The sequence below is a fragment of the Manis javanica genome, chromosome 4 (genome assembly GCF_040802235.1).
Source record: "Manis javanica isolate MJ-LG chromosome 4, MJ_LKY, whole genome shotgun sequence".
Classification (NCBI taxonomy): domain Eukaryota; kingdom Metazoa; phylum Chordata; class Mammalia; order Pholidota; family Manidae; genus Manis; species Manis javanica.
The window spans coordinates 169,254,688-169,271,600 of NC_133159.1; the positions used below are offsets into that span (position 1 = coordinate 169,254,688).

The window sequence follows — 16,913 nt, forward strand, 5'->3', positions numbered from 1 at the left end:
TAGCACAAACCAGAGCTGCAGAGGTCAGCCCCAACAGCGCTTGGGCAGGACTGGGGCGCTCTGGGAGGGCTTCTTATAGATGGAGGGCCTTCAAGGACGGTAGAGTGGGATGGGTGGGAAGGGTAAGTTCCTTCAGGGCAGAGACCCCTTCCATACGGAGCAGGGCTCAGGTGCTCCTTGTTGGCTAAAGAGAATCAAGGTGAAGCCGTCCACGCCAGGAAGCAGGAAGGGCCAGCCCAACGAGCCTCTCTCCAGCTGCTCTGGGCCCAGCTAGGATGTGACCATGAGTGCCAACTGGGCCTTCAGAGAGAAGCCAGTGAGCATGGGAGGTCCATGAGCCCAGTGGTGGTCACCCCCTCCCACACCCCCAGGCCCAAGGATGTCCAGACATTGGTGCCAAAACAGATACTCCTACCCACCCCACACCCATAGAGTCACAGCCCGTGTGTGTGGTTTCTCAAGACACATTGTTTATTCCACACGAGAATGGGATCACGGCTGGGAGCCCCCTGGGGCAGGAGAGGATAGGAGAGCTTGGGAATGAGGTGAGGCTCTCTGCAGCCCACCTGCAGCCAAGGAGGGGTGGGGGGTGGGCCCTGGCCCCTCCCAGGCTCTGCAGGAAAGCTGTGTGCTCTGAGTCCGCTTGCAGCTTCCAGGCAAGTCTATGCCTCCCCCATCCAGACCATGGGGCGGATGCCTGCCCAGCACCTCCAGAAGGCTGGGTCCAGTCTATCCCCCGAGGATCCCCCGCTCCAAATCACTGTCCTGTGGCCCTTCCACTCCAGTCTCTTTGGCAAGAGCTGGGGATCAGGGGCTGGAGGGGCAGATGGATCTGGTGGGCCAGCTTCAGAGGCTGATGGGGATCCAGGGAAGAGGGCACGTCTGGGGCGGGGTGGCTCCAAAGCAGTCAATGAGGGCCCGGCAGGGGCACGGGGAGGGCCAGCCCCTCACTCCTGGCCTGGGTGCTCACCCACCGACCACTTCACCTCCCCTGTCCGCAGAGTCACTATGTCCTCATAGGTGGCCGTCTGGTCAATATCCAGGCCCTGGAGACATGGAATGGAGCTCAGGCCTCGGTCACTCCGTGGCCACCCCCAGGCCCTCGGAGCTGCCGGTGTGCCCTGCTCATTACCTCATAGGTGTGATCTTCCTCCATCCCAGCTTTGCTGTCATCCTGGCAGGGTGAGAGATGGAGAGCAGAGTGTTAGCTGCCCCCACCCCATCCACTGCTGGGCCAGACTGGCCTGGGGTGAGGGGTCAGGGATCAGGGGTCAGGGGTCAGGGGTGAGGTGCACTCTGCAAGAACAACTGCATTAATAAAGGAGCCAGTAGGCCGGTGAGGGGCTGGGAGATGGAGACCCTGCCCCTGTCTGGCCTGCCTCATGGTGCCCCACCAGCCCCCACGGTCACCTTGTCCAGCAGCAGGAAGATGGGGACGATGATGAAGAGGGTGATGAGCAGTGTCTGGATCATGATGATGCCATCTTTCAGTGTGTTCCGTCGCTTCAGTTGCTCCAAGGTGCTGAATCCTGGGGGAGGTGGGGTGCAGTGGTGAGGCTGAGGCCCCTCTTTGGGCCTGTACCCCTCAGGACCTGCTGCTTAGCAGCTCCCCTGGGTGCTCGATGACCTTAGCCACCTCCACAGTGTGGACCCTCGCTGGTGTCAGGCTGGGGTGTGGTGGGGTGTGGATGGCTCCATGAGCACTCCGTGGCCCTGTGCATCCCTGCTCCCCCCACTGGCTGGAGGGCAGGCCCTGCACACACCCATGACTCGCAGCTCGGTGCCACAGCCCTGGGTGGGCGACCCCTTCAAGCAGTTCTGCAGGCAGAAGTAGATGCCATTGTCCTGAAACTGGATGCCTCGGATGATGAGGGTAGCGACAGAGCCGTTCTGAGTCCGTTGGATGCGGTCCTCTTTCAGCAGTGGCTTGGGCTCCAAGTCCGTCTCCTGCTTCCGGAGCCAGCTCACGTTGCCGAGGTCATCCGTGTAGCACTTTATTTCCACCATGGAGCCCCGTTTCTTGGCCACGAAACGAGGGTTCTGCCAGATTCGGGAACAAGCGCTTCCTGTGGGCACCAAGGCCAGGATCAAATCCCACTCGGTGACTTCCAGACTGCAAGCCTGCCCATGGGTGGTGCTGACTCCCGAATCAGCCTCCCTTGTCTATCCTTGCTTCTCAAGGTGTGGGACAGTCATAAGGCAGAGATGTGGGAGCTGAGCCGCATGGGAGACCACAGGCCAAAGCACTGGACCCAGCCCCTTCTTAACTGCACGCTTTTCCCGCCATTTGATATTCCTTTAGAAGGGCCCTGGAACTTTCTGATTTATTTCCATGTCTACAACAGCCTGATCCAGGCCTCACCCTCTGGGGCCTGGAGGCCCATAGGCTAGCGTCCCACCTGGCCTGGCGCTCCCACCCCTCCCTGCTCTGGGCTGCCCTACGCCTAAAATGCTTGAGGGCTCTGCTCTGCCCCCAGGGGATAAAGGCCAAATCCTTAGCATGGCCTTTGAGGCCCTGCGCGTCAATCCTTTGCTCCTACCTAGTTATGTGGTCCTGCTCCACTTTTTATTCCTAAACCTTTCTCAGCTTGGCATGCTCTTCCCACCCGCTTGCTCCCTGAAGCCTCCCTTTGACCTTATTCCCAGTGAGTGGCCCCCTAGTGAAACCCCTGAGCCCCTGTCAGAGCCCCCAGGGCTGCAGGTTGCTTGTGGGGGCTGAGCCCGACTCCCAGCTAGACAGACCCAGCCGGAGTTCTCAGTGGGATTCCTTCTGGGCCCCAGTCGTATCCTGCATTTAGCCCAGGCGCTCAGTCGCTGGGCCTGGAGCGCCTAGGTGGGTGGCCCAGGCAACAAGGATGACAGCTGAGCGGGGGCGGGAGTGGGGGTGCTGAAGGAGGCGGAGGGGTGGCGGTCCCGGGTGGGGAGAGTCAGGGAGCTCTGGGGCACCGGGGGCAGCCATGATTGGCATTGGACACAGACACACTTGTCCCCAGAAAGGACAGGGGAAGTCACTGACCTTTGAGGTCCACGTTCTCTGATTTGGCTGCTGGCACCATCTCGTCTGCTGGGAGGGAGGAAGAGGGTGGGGCCTGGTCAGGGCTTCCCCACGGAGCTGGCTGCCCCTCCCCTGCAGGCCCTGGGCCCTTCGCATTCCTAGACCCACTTTCTCTGCCCAGGACGTCAGGTTCAAGACCCCTCAGCCCTCCTCAGCACTCCAGAGAGACAAGGGTGGGGTGGGGTCACCAGGAGGTCCACCCTACAAGCCCCCTACCGCCTTTGACCTGATGGGTGGCCTTGAGCAGGCATCTGGTTGAGACAGAAGGAAGCCTGCCTTCCAGACCATAGACTCTTTCTGGAACATGCGCGACCCAGGGTCTGGTTGGGGGCAGCCTCTCCCGTGTCCTCCCCACGCATGCCCTCGGGAGCTTCTCCTCTCTTCCTCCATGGCCTAGCTCTTCGGAAGTCATAGCCACCAACCTCTCACGCCCAGCTCAGCATGGCACCCTCCAGGCGAGAGAGGGGCTGGGGTTGCAGAACCCTGAGTTCATCAGCATGTTGATACCCACAGACCCAGACCCCCCGGGCAGTCAGAGGGAGACAGGAGGCAGAAAGCGAGAGACGGGAGGAGGGTGGAGAGAGCAGAGGGCAGAACCAGCAGAAAGAGCTGCTGGCAGGGAGGGAAACCAGCAGGCCGCGATGCGGGGGAGCCGTACCTGAAAGCAGCAGCAGTACCACCACCAGCCAGCTGCTGGGCATGGGCGACAGCGCCAGCCCGGCCATGGCCACCGCTCCGCCTCTGACCCCAAGCCGCGCTGACCACGGAGGCTCCTGGGGGGAAAACGTGTAACTGCCTGGGCTGGAGCCTGTGTCCTCCCCACCTCCTCCCCGCCAGGCCCCTTCCTGCCATGCAAATCAAGACCCAGGGGAGGCACCAGCTCTCCCGGGACCCTGGGGGAGGGCGGGCTCTCTTGTCAGCTGTGCTGCTAAGGCTGAAAGATCACCCCAGCTTGGGCGCCGCAGCTGGGGCCCACAGTCATCTTACAGCAGCCTGTGCTCCCCTCCCTGTGCACCCACCCACTGATGGTCATGCCCTGGGCCCACCAGCCTCCCACCCCAGGCTAGATGCACAGGTGTTGAAGTGAATGCACATGGGTCCTACGGGTGCATGTTTGTGTGGCTCCTCTACCCTGGACCAGCCCGCACCTCTCAAGAAGAGGAGCATTGAGGAAGGATGGTCTGGTGGTGCTGGGGGGCAGCCATGGAGGGGCCCAGAGCACAGCCTCTTGGCTGGAGTGAGCAGCCATGCTGGAGGTTGATGGGAATCTGACTCTGTAGGAAGGGAGCCACAGAGGTTCTTGAGTGAGGCCAGGTATGGCGGCCGCTTGGGAGAAGATTTGGTTCTGCAAGAGGCTCCTTTCCTCCCTTGGTGGGAGAGTTTTCCAGGGGTGGACTTGATAGAGACAGCTTAGAGAACACCTGCCACTCAGCAATCAGGGGACTCCCAGGGCACTGACGTGATGTCCATGGCTCCAGGGGTCTTGGGCAGAGGACAGGAGGCTAGTGTGGGGGAGCCTTCAGGTTCTAAAACTAGGGGTTCTCTGGCTTTGTCTCTCAGTCAGCAGTGATAGGTGGAACCATAGCGTTCAGGAGTTTCTCTAAGCTCAATTTTGTGCCCCTGTTCTGGGGTCAGACACAACACTTGCCCCTTTGGGCATGCGTGTGTGGTGCCTGCGGACAGTGCATAACCTGCACACTGCACATGGCAGGCTTGTGTACCTCAGCCCTGCAGCCAAGCCCACTTGGACTTTTCTGTCTCCTTTTTTCTCTCTTGTCCCCTCACTCTCTTTTCCTGACCCCCAGGAGCGGGAGAAAGGTGCTGAATCCTATGTGTCCCCTGCCTACATCTCATTCTCCCTACCACCCTCCATTTTTCAAACAGCTTGTGTTGCCTGTGGGTTGGTTTGGGTTTGGGGAGATGCAGACCGGCAAGGAGGAAGGCAGGGGTCTGGGGACTTACTCCTTGGTCTCGGGTACAGTCCTCACCTGGCACGGCAGGGGCCACGCCTGAGGTGTGTGAGCAGGACTGCAGCTATGGGTGGTGGAGACAGGAGAGTTAAGTTTTCATCCCCAGAACAGCTCGTTCTTGGCCGTCCCAGATGTTCTGCTGTTTCCAGATGTTCCAAATGAAAAAAACATTTCTCTGAAAAGGTGTTAGATGTTCAGTTCACGGAACAAACAGCCCAGGATTGTAAACACCTCCTGAGGTCAGCCTGGGGACCATGAGCCCTACTGTGGGTGGGGGTGGTTGGAGACCCTCTAGAGTGATGGAGAAAATCCGGTGTCTCTTTCTCTAGTCAAGTACCTCCTGGGATGGAGGGCTTGGTCAGCTTTGGGGCTAGTGTCCCCCTAGAGCTGGGAGGCTCCTCGGGGCACACATGTGCATGTGCATGCGTCGGCTCACACGGGCGAGTTGCCAGGTTGCATGGTGTGAGGCCTGCTCAAGAACTGCTCCTGGTGCACATGGTGACCGTGGTGGATATGGAAGTTGCGGGGGGCAGTTGGCGTCCAGACTGACACATCCCCATCCCCCATGGGCAGCGATGCAGATGTGACCTTTGGACTTCATTCCCATTCATGCCAGGAGGGTACAGAAGCAGTGTGGCCCCCACCGCCTGCAGGGTTATTTATTCCAGTTGGGGCTGTGCTGTTCCCTCCCTGGTGACAGCAGGACCGAGTTCTGGCTGGGGCTTGTGACGCCTTTTCTTTCCCGGAACAGGAGGGCCTCATAAACCTGCCCCTGCTCTGCCCGGGCCACCCTGAGCCATACACCCTGACATCTGGCAGCTCATGCCCACCTTTCTGAGAAGGCGGCATCGAAACAAGAGAAGGCCGAGAGGGCAAGGGCTCAGGGGCTTGGGAAAGCCAGAGAGCAGGGACCCCCAACAGGCTTCAGAAGGGCGGGAGAGGGCAGGACCTTTACCGGCTCTGCTCGGCTTGCTGCTGTGGGAAGAGGCCTGCCGGCTGAGGAAGTGGGTTGTCCGGCCCTGCTGTGTACCAGCCAGAAGGCCTTCCCAAGTTACCTGGTGGTTCTTGATGAGGGGTGGTCCCAGCTCACTCCAGGAGTATTTGGAAAGGTGCCAGGGCCATTGCAATGGTCCCAGTGACCAATGGGCGCCCCTGGCCTGGCCCTCATGGACCTGCAGTGGGAGGGACAGTGTCTCTCAAAGCAGTTTCCCTGCCCCGTGTGCTAGCAGCTACCCAGTTAAACAACACCCATTCTTAGCCTTTCAGAGACCAAGTGTCCTCATTTGTGTAACATAGCGATAACCCTAACAATGCCTTTGCCACGGGGTGGTTGTGAGTGTTGTGGGACATTCTGTATCTGCAGTGCAGTGCGGGGCCCAGTCCGCCCTCAGAGAGAGAGGTGGGGAGCAGCCCTGATAACTGGGGCATGGATGACTTGGAAACAGTAACCTACATTATCTGTTTTTCGCCCATACTTTGCCTTCTTTCTTCTGCCATTCAAGGCTCAGGGGAAGGGCAGGCTGGGGCACCCTGCGAGCTTTCCTGTCCTTGAAGACAGAGGGCCCCAGGCGTGGGTGAAGTGAGACAGAGCTCAGCACCTGGGTCAGGGGCTCAGAGGACGAGGCAGGGATGCTGGACCTCACCCCCCTCCCCACAACAAAGAGGACAGCAAGGTGGGAGGAGCCTCGGGGACAAGACTGAGGCAGGTTGGGGCAGCCTACGGGTGCCCTCCCCAGCCCGCATGGGTGCCATGAACCCTCAGGACCCAGGAGAAGGGGGTACAGAAATCCTGAAAAGGACTAAGTATTTATTAGTTTGGAGGTATTCATACCTGGGTGTCAGAAATGAAGCTGTAGAAAACAAAATTATATATATAAAATTACATTCATCCCCAGGAATTGTGGACCGAGCTCATTATATATTATGCTTTGTCACAGGCCCATGGGACTCCGGGCTCTCTGGGATCAGGGTCCTGGGGGGGATAGTATCTCTGAGGAGGGGGGCACTCTGTGTGTCTCTCAGGTACCTTTGGGCTTCTTGAGGGGCTGGTAAGTGAAGGGGAGTCCAGAGAGGCAGGACTAGGGCCGTAGGCTCTCAACACCTATTTCTTGTGTGCTGTCAGGGGTCAGGAGAGGGAGTGTAGTGCTGCCTATTAGGGGGGGAGGGGCAGGACCCCTGTCCTCATCGGGCCTTTGCACTCCAAGCCCGACTGGGCCACAGAGGGAGTGGGGCCTCAGAGGCTCCCCAAATCTTCCCCACATTGCCCCAGTTCCCACCCTCTTCATGCTTTTGCTGCCCTCAGCCCCTGCTGACAGCCACACTCAGAGACACAAAAGCAAGAAGCCCAGTGTCAGAGGCACTGGCGGGGAGGTTTATTGTAAGAACTGTACAAAGGAGCCGTCTGCCGGCCGGGCTTGAGCCTGTTCCCACCCGGACAATGTGCACATGGGTGTGGTCTGCAGGGGAGGGGCTGCAGGCAGTGGTAGCTCTGCATGGTCTGGTGGAGAATATCTATCCAACAGATGCTGAGGCACTTGGGGCCATGCCAGGCTGAGGCCCGAGGAAAGGCAGTGGGCAGGGTGCTGGGCAGAGGAGGCAGCCCCTGTTGGATGCACCCTCTGAAGGAAGAGAACAGGAGGGGACCTCCTTCCACAGAGGATGCAGGCAGGAGACAGGGTGCCTGACTGGGGCAACAGGGCTGTTTGCCAGAGAACCAGAGGCGGGGAGAAGAGCAGAGGCATGGGGAGTGGGAAGGGGCCCGGGCAGGGCATGAGGAGGCCAGAGAGCAGGGCAGGTGGAAAGGAAGGCTCTGGCCTGGGGGCATGCGCACGCTTGGGCACGCGCGCACACGCACACACACAGACACACATACACGTTGTTTTGGAGGTTTTACTGCTTCCTGAGTTTTAATCAAACTGTTCACAAGAAACAAGAACAAAGAGAAGAGGAACTAAGGTCAACGGGGACTCAACGTGCAAACCTATCCACATGTGTTCACACTCATACACACACTCAGCACAGGCACACCACACAGACAGTTCTGCACAGAAGACACACACACACCGGTTGGACACTACAGGGGCACAATGACACATATCCCAGATACACCCATACGCATGTGCACAGGCGGGCATTGTGGGCACGGTGGTTCACATACTTGAACACACACACGGCTACACACAGAGGCATAAAGCAGACACAAAGGCACACACACACAGATGAGTAAGTCCAGAGCTCCTGGGCAGGCCTTTGCCCTCTCCTCCAAGCCCAGTCTCTGCCTGTTCTCTGGGAGCCAGCAGAGGCCTGGCACTGCTGTGCCCAATAGTGGTGCCAATAGAAGGGCTGCCTGGTTTTCCAGGCAGCAGGAAATTAGAAGGCTGGGCCTGAGCCAGGTAAGCTGTGTGTGTCCCAGCATTGGAATCTAACATGGGCTCAACTATAGTGTTCTTAGGATCAGTCTGAGGAGGGGAAAAAAGGACAAGGCAGGAGAAAGAGGTGGGCATGGTGGGGATAAGGGGATCTTTAGGCTTGGTGAGGCTGCAGGGAGCCCAGCTCTGCTAACACAGGACTGACGACAGGAAGGAGGAAATAGGAATCTACTTACTGCATGCCAGGGACCCGACCCCACCCCAGGGGTGACCTCTTGGGCCCAGAAAGTCTCCGCTGCAGTGACCCAGCTGTGGGACCCAGCCTTTGCCACCCAGCCATGATTCCAAGGAAAAGACAATTCCCAGGTGGACTCCTCTCTCTGCTCATCCCCCAGGGGCCAGCCAGGGGAGCTAAGGGGCCGGACAACGGACACACAGGGAAATGGTTTCAGGGCCATTTCAGGACCACTACCCAAGGCTGATATGTCAGGATCCAGGGGCCAGTCAGGTTTGTGGAACCATTTCTGGACCAGCAACATTTCACTTTTCCAGGGAATTCCTGATTTGGCAGGGTGAAGCTGCATCCCAGAGTCGGAGGAGGGCTGACAGGCCCTGGGGTCAGGTGTCTGCTCTCACTGAAGTTCAGCCGTCTCTGTCCTGGAGGGGCTAGGGGCCGGAGCCACTGCCTGCGGAGAGGCCAGCAGCCCTTAAGACTGGTGGCAGAAGGCAGCCAATCCCTTCATCGTAGGCCAGCTCCTCCCCAAGTGGGAGAAGAGATTCTGATATTCTGACTTCCTCCCAGGCCAAGAGGAGGGGCAGTAGGGCCCCTAAGGAGGTGAGGGCAACTTGAGGGTGAAATCTTAGAGGCAGGGGCCTCAGGCCCAGTGTGGAGACTCTGGGCATAATTCCCGTTTTCCATGGTCTGGATGTCAGCCCCAGCATGGCCAAATCCTGTCCCTGACCAGGACCTGGATCAGCCCCAGGCTCAGCACCCTGCCCCCTCAGTGAGCAGGCACCATGGGTGAGCTTCGGGGCTGTGCGTGGCTCAGGTGGCCACCTCGCTGCTGCCTGCTAGACAAGAGACTCTTTGACCCCTGGGCGCAGCATCTGCCCCAGGGTTGGGGAAGGAGAGAGGGCAGCATCTGAGGAGCTGATGGGCGTGAGCCCAATGGCAGGTCCGGTGTCCATCAGGCCCCTCTCCTCACCCTTACTTTGCACCCTGCTGTTCCCATCCTCACGGCCATACATCTTGTTCATGGCCTCGGCAATCAGCCCCTCCTTCTCCGGGGCCCCATCCCCGCCGCCATCCTGGCTGTGGCGGTACATGTAGGACGCCTGCTTCACAGAGCGCTGGAGCAGGTGCCGGCGGTAGGCCCTCTGGATCTTGACGGCGCACACCTCTTCATGCTTCCTTTTGAGGGTGGTGGTGATGGGCTCGTAGGACACCTTGGAGGGGTTGGCTGCCATGAACTTCTCTTCCATGGTCTCCTTGAGAGAATCCATCTCCCCAGAGTCGCCCAGAACCTCTTTGGTCAGGGCAAAGAGGATGTCTAGGCAATGGATCTTGTCCCCCGGCACCATGGGCAGGTCCAGCGTGATGAGCTTGATCTTATTAGGCTTGGCAATCCTCAGAGGCTCCTGCAGGGTGTCCACAAAGTCGGAGAGGCGGCTGTAGTCAATGAACTGGGTGGCGTCGGGGTCAAACTTCTCCCATGTCTCATAGAACATCTCAAAGTCGTCCTCGCTGAGGGGCTCGCTGCTCTCCTCGGTGGCCACGTTGAAGTTCTCCAGGATGATGGCGATGTACATGTTGACCACAATGAGGAAGGAGATGATGATGTAGCTGCAGAAAAAGCAGATGCCAATGGAGGGGTTGCCACAGTCCCCCCTGACACTGGTGCCCGGGTTCTCAAGTGTGGGGTCGCAGTCAGGGGGCCCACTGTTGAGGATGGGGTTGAGGAGCCCATCCCAGCCAGCCGACGTGGTGATCTCAAAGAGGCAGATGATGCTGTTGCCCAAGGTCTCAAAGTTGAACATGTCATCGATGCCTGACTCCTTCTTGACATAGGCAAAGTTGGACATGCCAAAGATGGAGTAGATAAACATGACCAGGAACAGGAGGAGGCCAATGTTGAAGAGAGCAGGCAGCGACATCATGAGGGCAAAAAGCAGCGTCCGGATGCCCTTGGCCCCACGGATCAGCCGCAGGACACGCCCGATCCGAGCCAGGCGGATCACACGGAACAGTGTGGGTGACACGAAGTATTTCTGGATCAGGTCAGAGAGTGCGAGGCCTGCAGGGAGGAAGGGGTGAGGACTGCTGCCCCTCAGGGTGGAAGGCGGGGTCAGGGAGTCAGGGGCATGTGGGGTGCAGGGGGTCCAGCCTGGGGTGTTCTTTTCCAGAAAGTTCAGCCCTCAGAGACAGCCTGAATGGCCCGACCCTTTAGGCCAGGGTCTTGGGGCCAGTGACCTCATCTTTGCCCTGACACATTTGGATATGCCAAAGTTGAGGAGTGAGGGTATGGCTCATACCCAAGGTTGTTTGCAGATGCCACAGACGAGAGAGAGAGGGAGGACAGCTCTGTGTGTGTGACTGTGCATGTCACTTTGTGACTCAGTTTCCTTGCCTGTAAAATGAAGGTGATAACATACCTGCCTCATGGTATTGTTATAAACGATTAGTGAGCCAGTGCCTGTAAAGTGCATGGCACAGTGTCAGGCCCCTAGGAAATGATCAGAAATGGTAGCCAGTAACTAGCACAGTTACATGCATGTAGTGCATGAGACCCTGGAGCTGTGTTCTTATGTTTTTCACTAAGCTCATGGGCACCTGAGTTTGCATCTACTGGACAGGTGAATGTTTCCTGAGGTGTATCCATGAGGGTGCAGGTGACAGGCTGCCAGTGAGCCCATCCTATGTGCCTTTGAGCATTAGGTGTGAATGCCAGGTACACACTTATGCGTGTTTGTGTATGTGTGTGTGAGCATGCCAGGGGCGTGAGCAGGTGTGTGTATGTGAGGATGGGAGTGCCAGGCCTTCCCAGATGACTCAGCCAGCCTTGCCCTGCTCACCCACGATGGACAGGATGACAACCACGAAGTCGAAGATGTTCCAGCCGACAGTGAAGTAGTACTGGCGCAGGGCCAGCATCTTCAGCACGCACTCGCCCGTGAAGACGGCGATGAAGACTGTGTTGATGTTGTAGAGGATGTCCACCTTGAGCTGGCTCTGCTCGTCTGTCTCCACCATCATGGTGACCATGTTGAGGCAGATGAGGATCATGATGGCGATGTCGAAGGCCTGATTGGTCACGCAGTCATACACCGCGCCCTGGATCTTGTTCTGCAGCATGGACGTAGCGCAGGGATGCACGTGGGTGGGGACAGGGAGCGGGGGCCGTGGTCAGGATCCGCACAGGACACCGAGAGGCAGCAGGCACCGGATGACACAATAGTGTGACCGAGAGGACAGAGAGAGAGGAGGTGTCAGGGCTTGTGGGAGCATCTCCCCGTGGTGGGCAGGGGAGACCCACCAGAATGGGCTCCCTTCCTCAGTCTGGGACCCTTCCTCCCATCAAGGACCCCCAGCCATCCCCCGTCCTTCTTCCAAGGCCTTTGTTCACTAGGTAGGGTGTCTGGACATCTTCTTCCTCCTCTTTCTAGGGGCTTATGTCCCAGAGGCTGCCAGCTGAGGAGGAGGGTGGACCCTGGGGGCTGTGCAGGGCTCAGTGAGGGGTAAACCAGTGACGAGTTTATCAGCAGCTGCTGCAAAGAGGTGCCCCTCCCGGCAGGTGGACCCAGCTTCCTGTAGGTGGACCTAGCCTCACCCCAGGGACACAGCTGGGCGGGCAAGGGCTGCTACCTGGGGCCGGGGAATTGGCTTCTGAGGCTTCTTGGAGCCAAGCTTCTTCATGGCGTTATAGTATTTCTTCTGTTCCTCCGTCATGAAGATGTCTTTCCCTCCAAAGTACAGTGGGATGGGGCCCGTAAGGTCCGGGGGTCCCCGTTCTCTGCCTCCAGGATAACCCTCTCAAGCACCACCCTTAAAGCAGCCCCCACCCCAGCAGGGGGACCTGGAGGGGCCAGAGATGGGGGATGAGGGAGGAAGAAGCAGGTGGGCTGAGGGGAGAGCAGGAAGAGAGAAGGGGCCCAGCACTGCCTCATGGCCTGTTTTGAGCCAGACACTTTCCCCTGGTATCTTCTTGGGTCCTCAGAACGGCCCAGTGAGGTAGGCAGCATCAAGCTCATTTTGTATATAAGGAAACCAAGGTTCTCGGAGGCCAAGTCATGGGCTGAAGTTTGCCCAGTGGGACGTGAACCACGCGTACTGCCTCAGTTGTGCTGCCAGCGACAGCATGGTGGGTGCCGGGGAGCTTGTGGTTGTATGAAAGCCTACGCGGGTGGAGGGTGGGAGGAGGGCCCGGCATGCGGAGGGCCCGGGGAGGCCAGGCTGGGTACTCATCTTCTTCTTCTGCTGGTTGAAGTTGTCGATGATGACACCGATGAAGAGGTTGAGGGTGAAGAAGGACCCAAAGATGATGAAGATGACGAAATAGAGGTACATGTAGAGGTTCACCTCGTACTGTGGCTGCTCCTCCTTCTGTGGAGGCCACAGGGTGGGACAAAATGTGCTGGGTGGGCTGGGGCCCAGAGGCGGACCCTCTCAACCCCAGGCTGCCAGGGCTCCGGGGGTGCCTGAGGAAGCGGCACGAGGGTGGCATGTGCCACTGTGTCTCCAGCCTGAGTCTGTTCCCCTGGCTCGCTCACCAGCCGCATCTCAGAGACCCCACTCACCTCCCGGGAGTCCACAGCTGCATACATGATGTCCATCCAGCCCTTGAAGGTGGCCTGCGAGAGTGTGGTTGGCTGTGAGGGAGGGGGCTGCTCCCTGCTTCCCTCGCCCCTGAGGTTCTCTCCCTGCCCCAGCTTGGTCCTCCCTAGGGGCTGCCTGCTTAGAGCTGGGCAAGCATCAAATAGAGGCCAGAGAGGTCTAGACACCACCTCAGGGTCCCACAGCACTGGAAGCAGGGTGGGCAGCACCCCAAACAGGGGGTGGCAGTGGGCTCAGGTACAATGAGAATCTGGGGGCACCTCCCTGTCAGTTCTGTGCACGGGCAGCGGGTTACACTTACCACCTGCAGGAGGGAAAGGTAGCCCAGGCCCACATTGTCATAGTTGACCTTGACATTGAGCCAGCGGACCTGGCCTGTGTGCATGAGGCTTTCACACTCAGACTTATTGTTGACTTCGGAGATGTCGAACCTCTCGGAGGTGGTGGTGTTGATGCAGTGGTAGAACTTGCCCGCAAACAGGTTGACACCCATGATGCTGAAGATGAGCCAGAAGATGAGGCAGACAAGCAGCACATTCATGATGGAGGGGATGGCCCCCAAGAGGGCGTTCACCACCACCTGGGGGGCCGGGGGAGGGCGTTACCGCCACAGCCTCCCCCAGGCCGGCAGAGAACACCAGGTCTCCACTGGGAGGGTCCTCCCCACCTACATTAACCAGGAGACCAGGCAGAGTCGGGCATCGTTATTCAGGGAAGGCTCCCTGGAGGAGGGCCAACATGAGCCAGGCTGGGGGAAGTCTGCTGGGCTGTATGTGTGGGGGTCAAGAGTGAGGAGGAGGGCTGGGGGCTGCTGGTCTGGTGGTTGGAGAGGGCTCTCTGCTTGGCTGGAGCCATCAGCCCAGAATGGCGGCGCTGGGCTTCTCTGGAAGCAGCCCAGCCATGGGTCACCAAGCAGGAGACAAACACTCCTTCCTCGGCCCCCGGAGGAAACTCAGTCCCCGTGACCCTGCCCCCTGCTCATCTGCTCACAGCGTCAGAGACACAGACACAGAAAAGAAGCCACTGGAGTCTTCAAGCAGCGGAACCCCTGGGACCACAGCCCTGGCCACATGGGCCAACGTCACTATTTCAGGTTGGGCTAAATCAGACAATTGTCCCTAAGGAGAGGCAGTTTCATGACCCCTAGACAGAGTGGGTGGTGCAAGGCTGGTGATGCCCAGGGGAACTCTATTCCTGGCTGGGGCACCAACCAGCTATGCGGTGGTGGGCAGGTCCCCGGCTCTGCGAGTGGGAGGGCCCAGCACTAGCTGGCCCCTTGAATGAATAGGAGGGGGCCACTGGAGCTGAGTGTACCACCAGCCTGCCACCAGCTGCTACAAGGAGGTTTGTCCCTCTGGAGGTGGGTCTTGCTCCAACACACCTCCCTTCACTGGGGAAGTCCCATTTGTCTTGCCATGCTCTATGTTTACCTGTCACTTCCGGTTTCAAACGTCGGAGGGAAGGGCGGACAGGACCAGGGCACAGCACCTTCCGACTCGCTGAGGCCTCAGAGCCCTGGGGGCCCCAGTCTGAGGCTGGGGAGGGACACCTACAGACCCACACACCTGCTTTTCTTCCTCCTCCAGGTCCCGACAGGGTGCCCCATGGCCCTCCTGGATGCTCATACAGTTTCTGCTGCCACCCAGGGGTGGCAGAGTAGCTCAGGAGAGTAGCTGAAGACAGGAATGGGCACTTGGGCTGCTGTGGGAGGATGTGTGGGGCCCCAAACATAGCCTTCAGCAGGGCACTTGGTCTGAGCCCTCTGCCTCCCCTGGTCAGAGTGCAGAAGTGTATTCCTTGCCCTGCAGTGGCGAGTCCTCCAACCCCTTGCCCGACGCAGAGCCCCCTGAGCACCCACCCTCATGCCCTCGAATCGGGACAGTGCCCTCAGGGGACGCAGGGCTCGCAGTGTCCGCAGGGACTTGATGGGCCCCAGCTCTGAGTAGCCCAGCCAGTTGGCCACCAGGCTGATGATGGAGACCTGCAAAGGGAGGGTCAGGTAGTCAGGAAGTGAGGGCCTCGGGCTTCCAAAGGTCCTTGGCCACTTGGATGGCCTCTGGATCAGACTGTGGGGCGGGGCGTGGGGTGGACTCACATCTACGATAAGGAAGTCCAGCCAGCACCAGGCGTTGGTGAAGTACACCTTGAAGCCGTAGGCCACCCACTTGAGCAGCATCTCCAGGAAGAAGATGTAGGTGAAGACCTTGTCTGCGTACTCCAGGATGGTGCGGATGACTCGCCGCTGCTCGATGTAGATGTCCTCAAAGGCCTGCGGGCACCAGCACGGGGGTGGCCAGGGCCCCGGCTACCGGGGCGGCAGCCACGCCCCCTGCCCTGCTTGCTGCTGCTGGTCCCCAGGGGTCTGGCACTGGGGCCAGGCGAGGGGCAAGCTGTTGGCTTCCCCCAGCCTCCCTGTGCCCATCAAGGGGATGAGACAGTTTCCTGGTGGGGGGGGAACCCCTTGGCTCCCATTCCCCAGTCTCTAAAAATAGCAACAGTCAATCATCAGCTAGGGTGAAACATCTGCAATCTACCCTCAACCCCAAATCCCCAGGGTCTTCCCCACCACTCCCTGGGTGGCACCTGTCACCAGGGATACACAGAGGTTTAGACTCCATCTGTTGCTTTAAGAAATGAATACATTCTACAACACATCCTGCCTCCACAGATAAGTTCCTTTAGGATTCTCTGGGCCCGAGACTGTCCAGACTGCATCCTTCCTTGGATGTGGAGAGGAGGGAGCCCTGGGAAGGCCTGGCCTGCCCCTGCACATGCCTGGCCCCCAGCGCTGTGCTCACCAAGGCTCCACTGCTGAGCAAGATCATGAAGACGATGAAGGTCTCAAACCAGTTGTGCTCGACAATCTTGAAGCAAGCCCTGCGGAGGGTCCACCACAGCTTCCCACGGCCCTGGGAGGTGTCCACGTAGAGGACAGGGCAGCGTTGCACACAGGCTGAGGTCAGGGGTGGAGCAAGGGTGCCGTGTTACAGGTCTGGGGGCTGCCTGCTCCTGCCAAGTTGCCAGAATGCCCCCTGCAGCCCTCACCTCACTGGCCCCCAGACTCGGAGCCCCCATCTCCTCCCGGCACCTGGCTCCATGTCCTCCACTGCTGGGTGGAAATGGATGGGAAGTAGGGTGGTCCAGCCTCTCCCCACACTCAGGGGCCTCAGGCCCTTTCTCCGCAGCCCACCCCACCCAGGCACCACCTGCCTCCCAGGACGGACACGGGACGAGAGACACACAGGGGTGCAGGCCACCGCCCTTCCCCACCTCACCCAGGCAGCCTTCACTCTCCCACCCCAGGCCCTGTGAGCAAAAATGTTTCTGCAGGTCTGTCTTCTGAAGGGTGGGCAGGCCTCTATCCCTGAAGACCAAGCTGAGGCGGATGATAGCCTTAGAGTGGCCACTCCTGAGCCAGGCCACACCAAGGGCTCCATGGGGGTTGTGCGGGCACTCCTCGGGGGCCACTGCACACACTTGAGACTCAGGGGGTCAGGGCTGGGAGGCATGCCGGGCTGACAACCCTCCCTGGGGTTGTATTCTCCTGGGGTGGGCAGGGCAGGGCAGCATCAGGGGAAGAAGTCCCTGCATGCTTTTGGTGATGCTCATGTCCCAGAGATGTCCCAGGAACGTCCCAGAGGAGGCAACGGGCTGGGGCTGGGCCGGACTGTTGCCCCCGCTCAGGCTCT

At 59.3% G+C, this 16,913-nt stretch overlaps 2 protein-coding genes across 5 annotated transcripts in view; both read right to left on the reverse strand.

Moving 5' to 3' along the window:
• Nucleotides 1–433: 433 nt before the first annotated feature.
• On the reverse strand, nucleotides 434–3,882 carry CD79B (CD79b molecule). Of its 2 annotated transcripts, none has more exons than XM_017666846.3 (6): nucleotides 3,714–3,882; nucleotides 3,017–3,061; nucleotides 1,764–2,066; nucleotides 1,411–1,529; nucleotides 1,133–1,174; nucleotides 434–1,046 (listed from the first exon to the last, which is right to left on the reverse strand). In XM_017666846.3, exons 1-6 carry the CDS (start codon nucleotides 3,778–3,780, stop codon nucleotides 948–950), a joined length of 675 nt encoding a protein of 224 aa, XP_017522335.1. In that variant the 5' UTR covers nucleotides 3,781–3,882; the 3' UTR covers nucleotides 434–947. The 2 variants fall into 2 exon arrangements, with proteins under 2 accessions (XP_017522335.1, XP_017522258.1); XM_017666769.3 differs by having other exon boundaries at nucleotides 3,017–3,064.
• A 3,478-nt stretch (nucleotides 3,883–7,360) lies between these two features.
• The window catches only part of SCN4A (sodium voltage-gated channel alpha subunit 4), a 42,879-nt gene continuing 33,326 nt past the window's right edge, over nucleotides 7,361–16,913 (reverse strand). For 2 of the 3 annotated variants that reach the window (XM_036997554.2, XM_036997555.2), the window contains 9 exons: nucleotides 16,023–16,177; nucleotides 15,320–15,493; nucleotides 15,083–15,205; nucleotides 13,526–13,804; nucleotides 13,188–13,241; nucleotides 12,856–12,993; nucleotides 12,256–12,360; nucleotides 11,466–11,736; nucleotides 7,361–10,687 (listed from right to left, as the gene is read on the reverse strand). In XM_036997554.2, the coding sequence (XP_036853449.2) occupies nucleotides 9,465–10,687; nucleotides 11,466–11,736; nucleotides 12,256–12,360; nucleotides 12,856–12,993; nucleotides 13,188–13,241; nucleotides 13,526–13,804; nucleotides 15,083–15,205; nucleotides 15,320–15,493; nucleotides 16,023–16,177 (2,522 nt within the window). In that variant the 3' untranslated portion in view covers nucleotides 7,361–9,464. The remainder of the gene's footprint in view (nucleotides 10,688–11,465; nucleotides 11,737–12,255; nucleotides 12,361–12,855; nucleotides 12,994–13,187; nucleotides 13,242–13,525; nucleotides 13,805–15,082; nucleotides 15,206–15,319; nucleotides 15,494–16,022; nucleotides 16,178–16,913) is intronic. The other variant, XM_036997556.2, reaches the window with a different exon arrangement.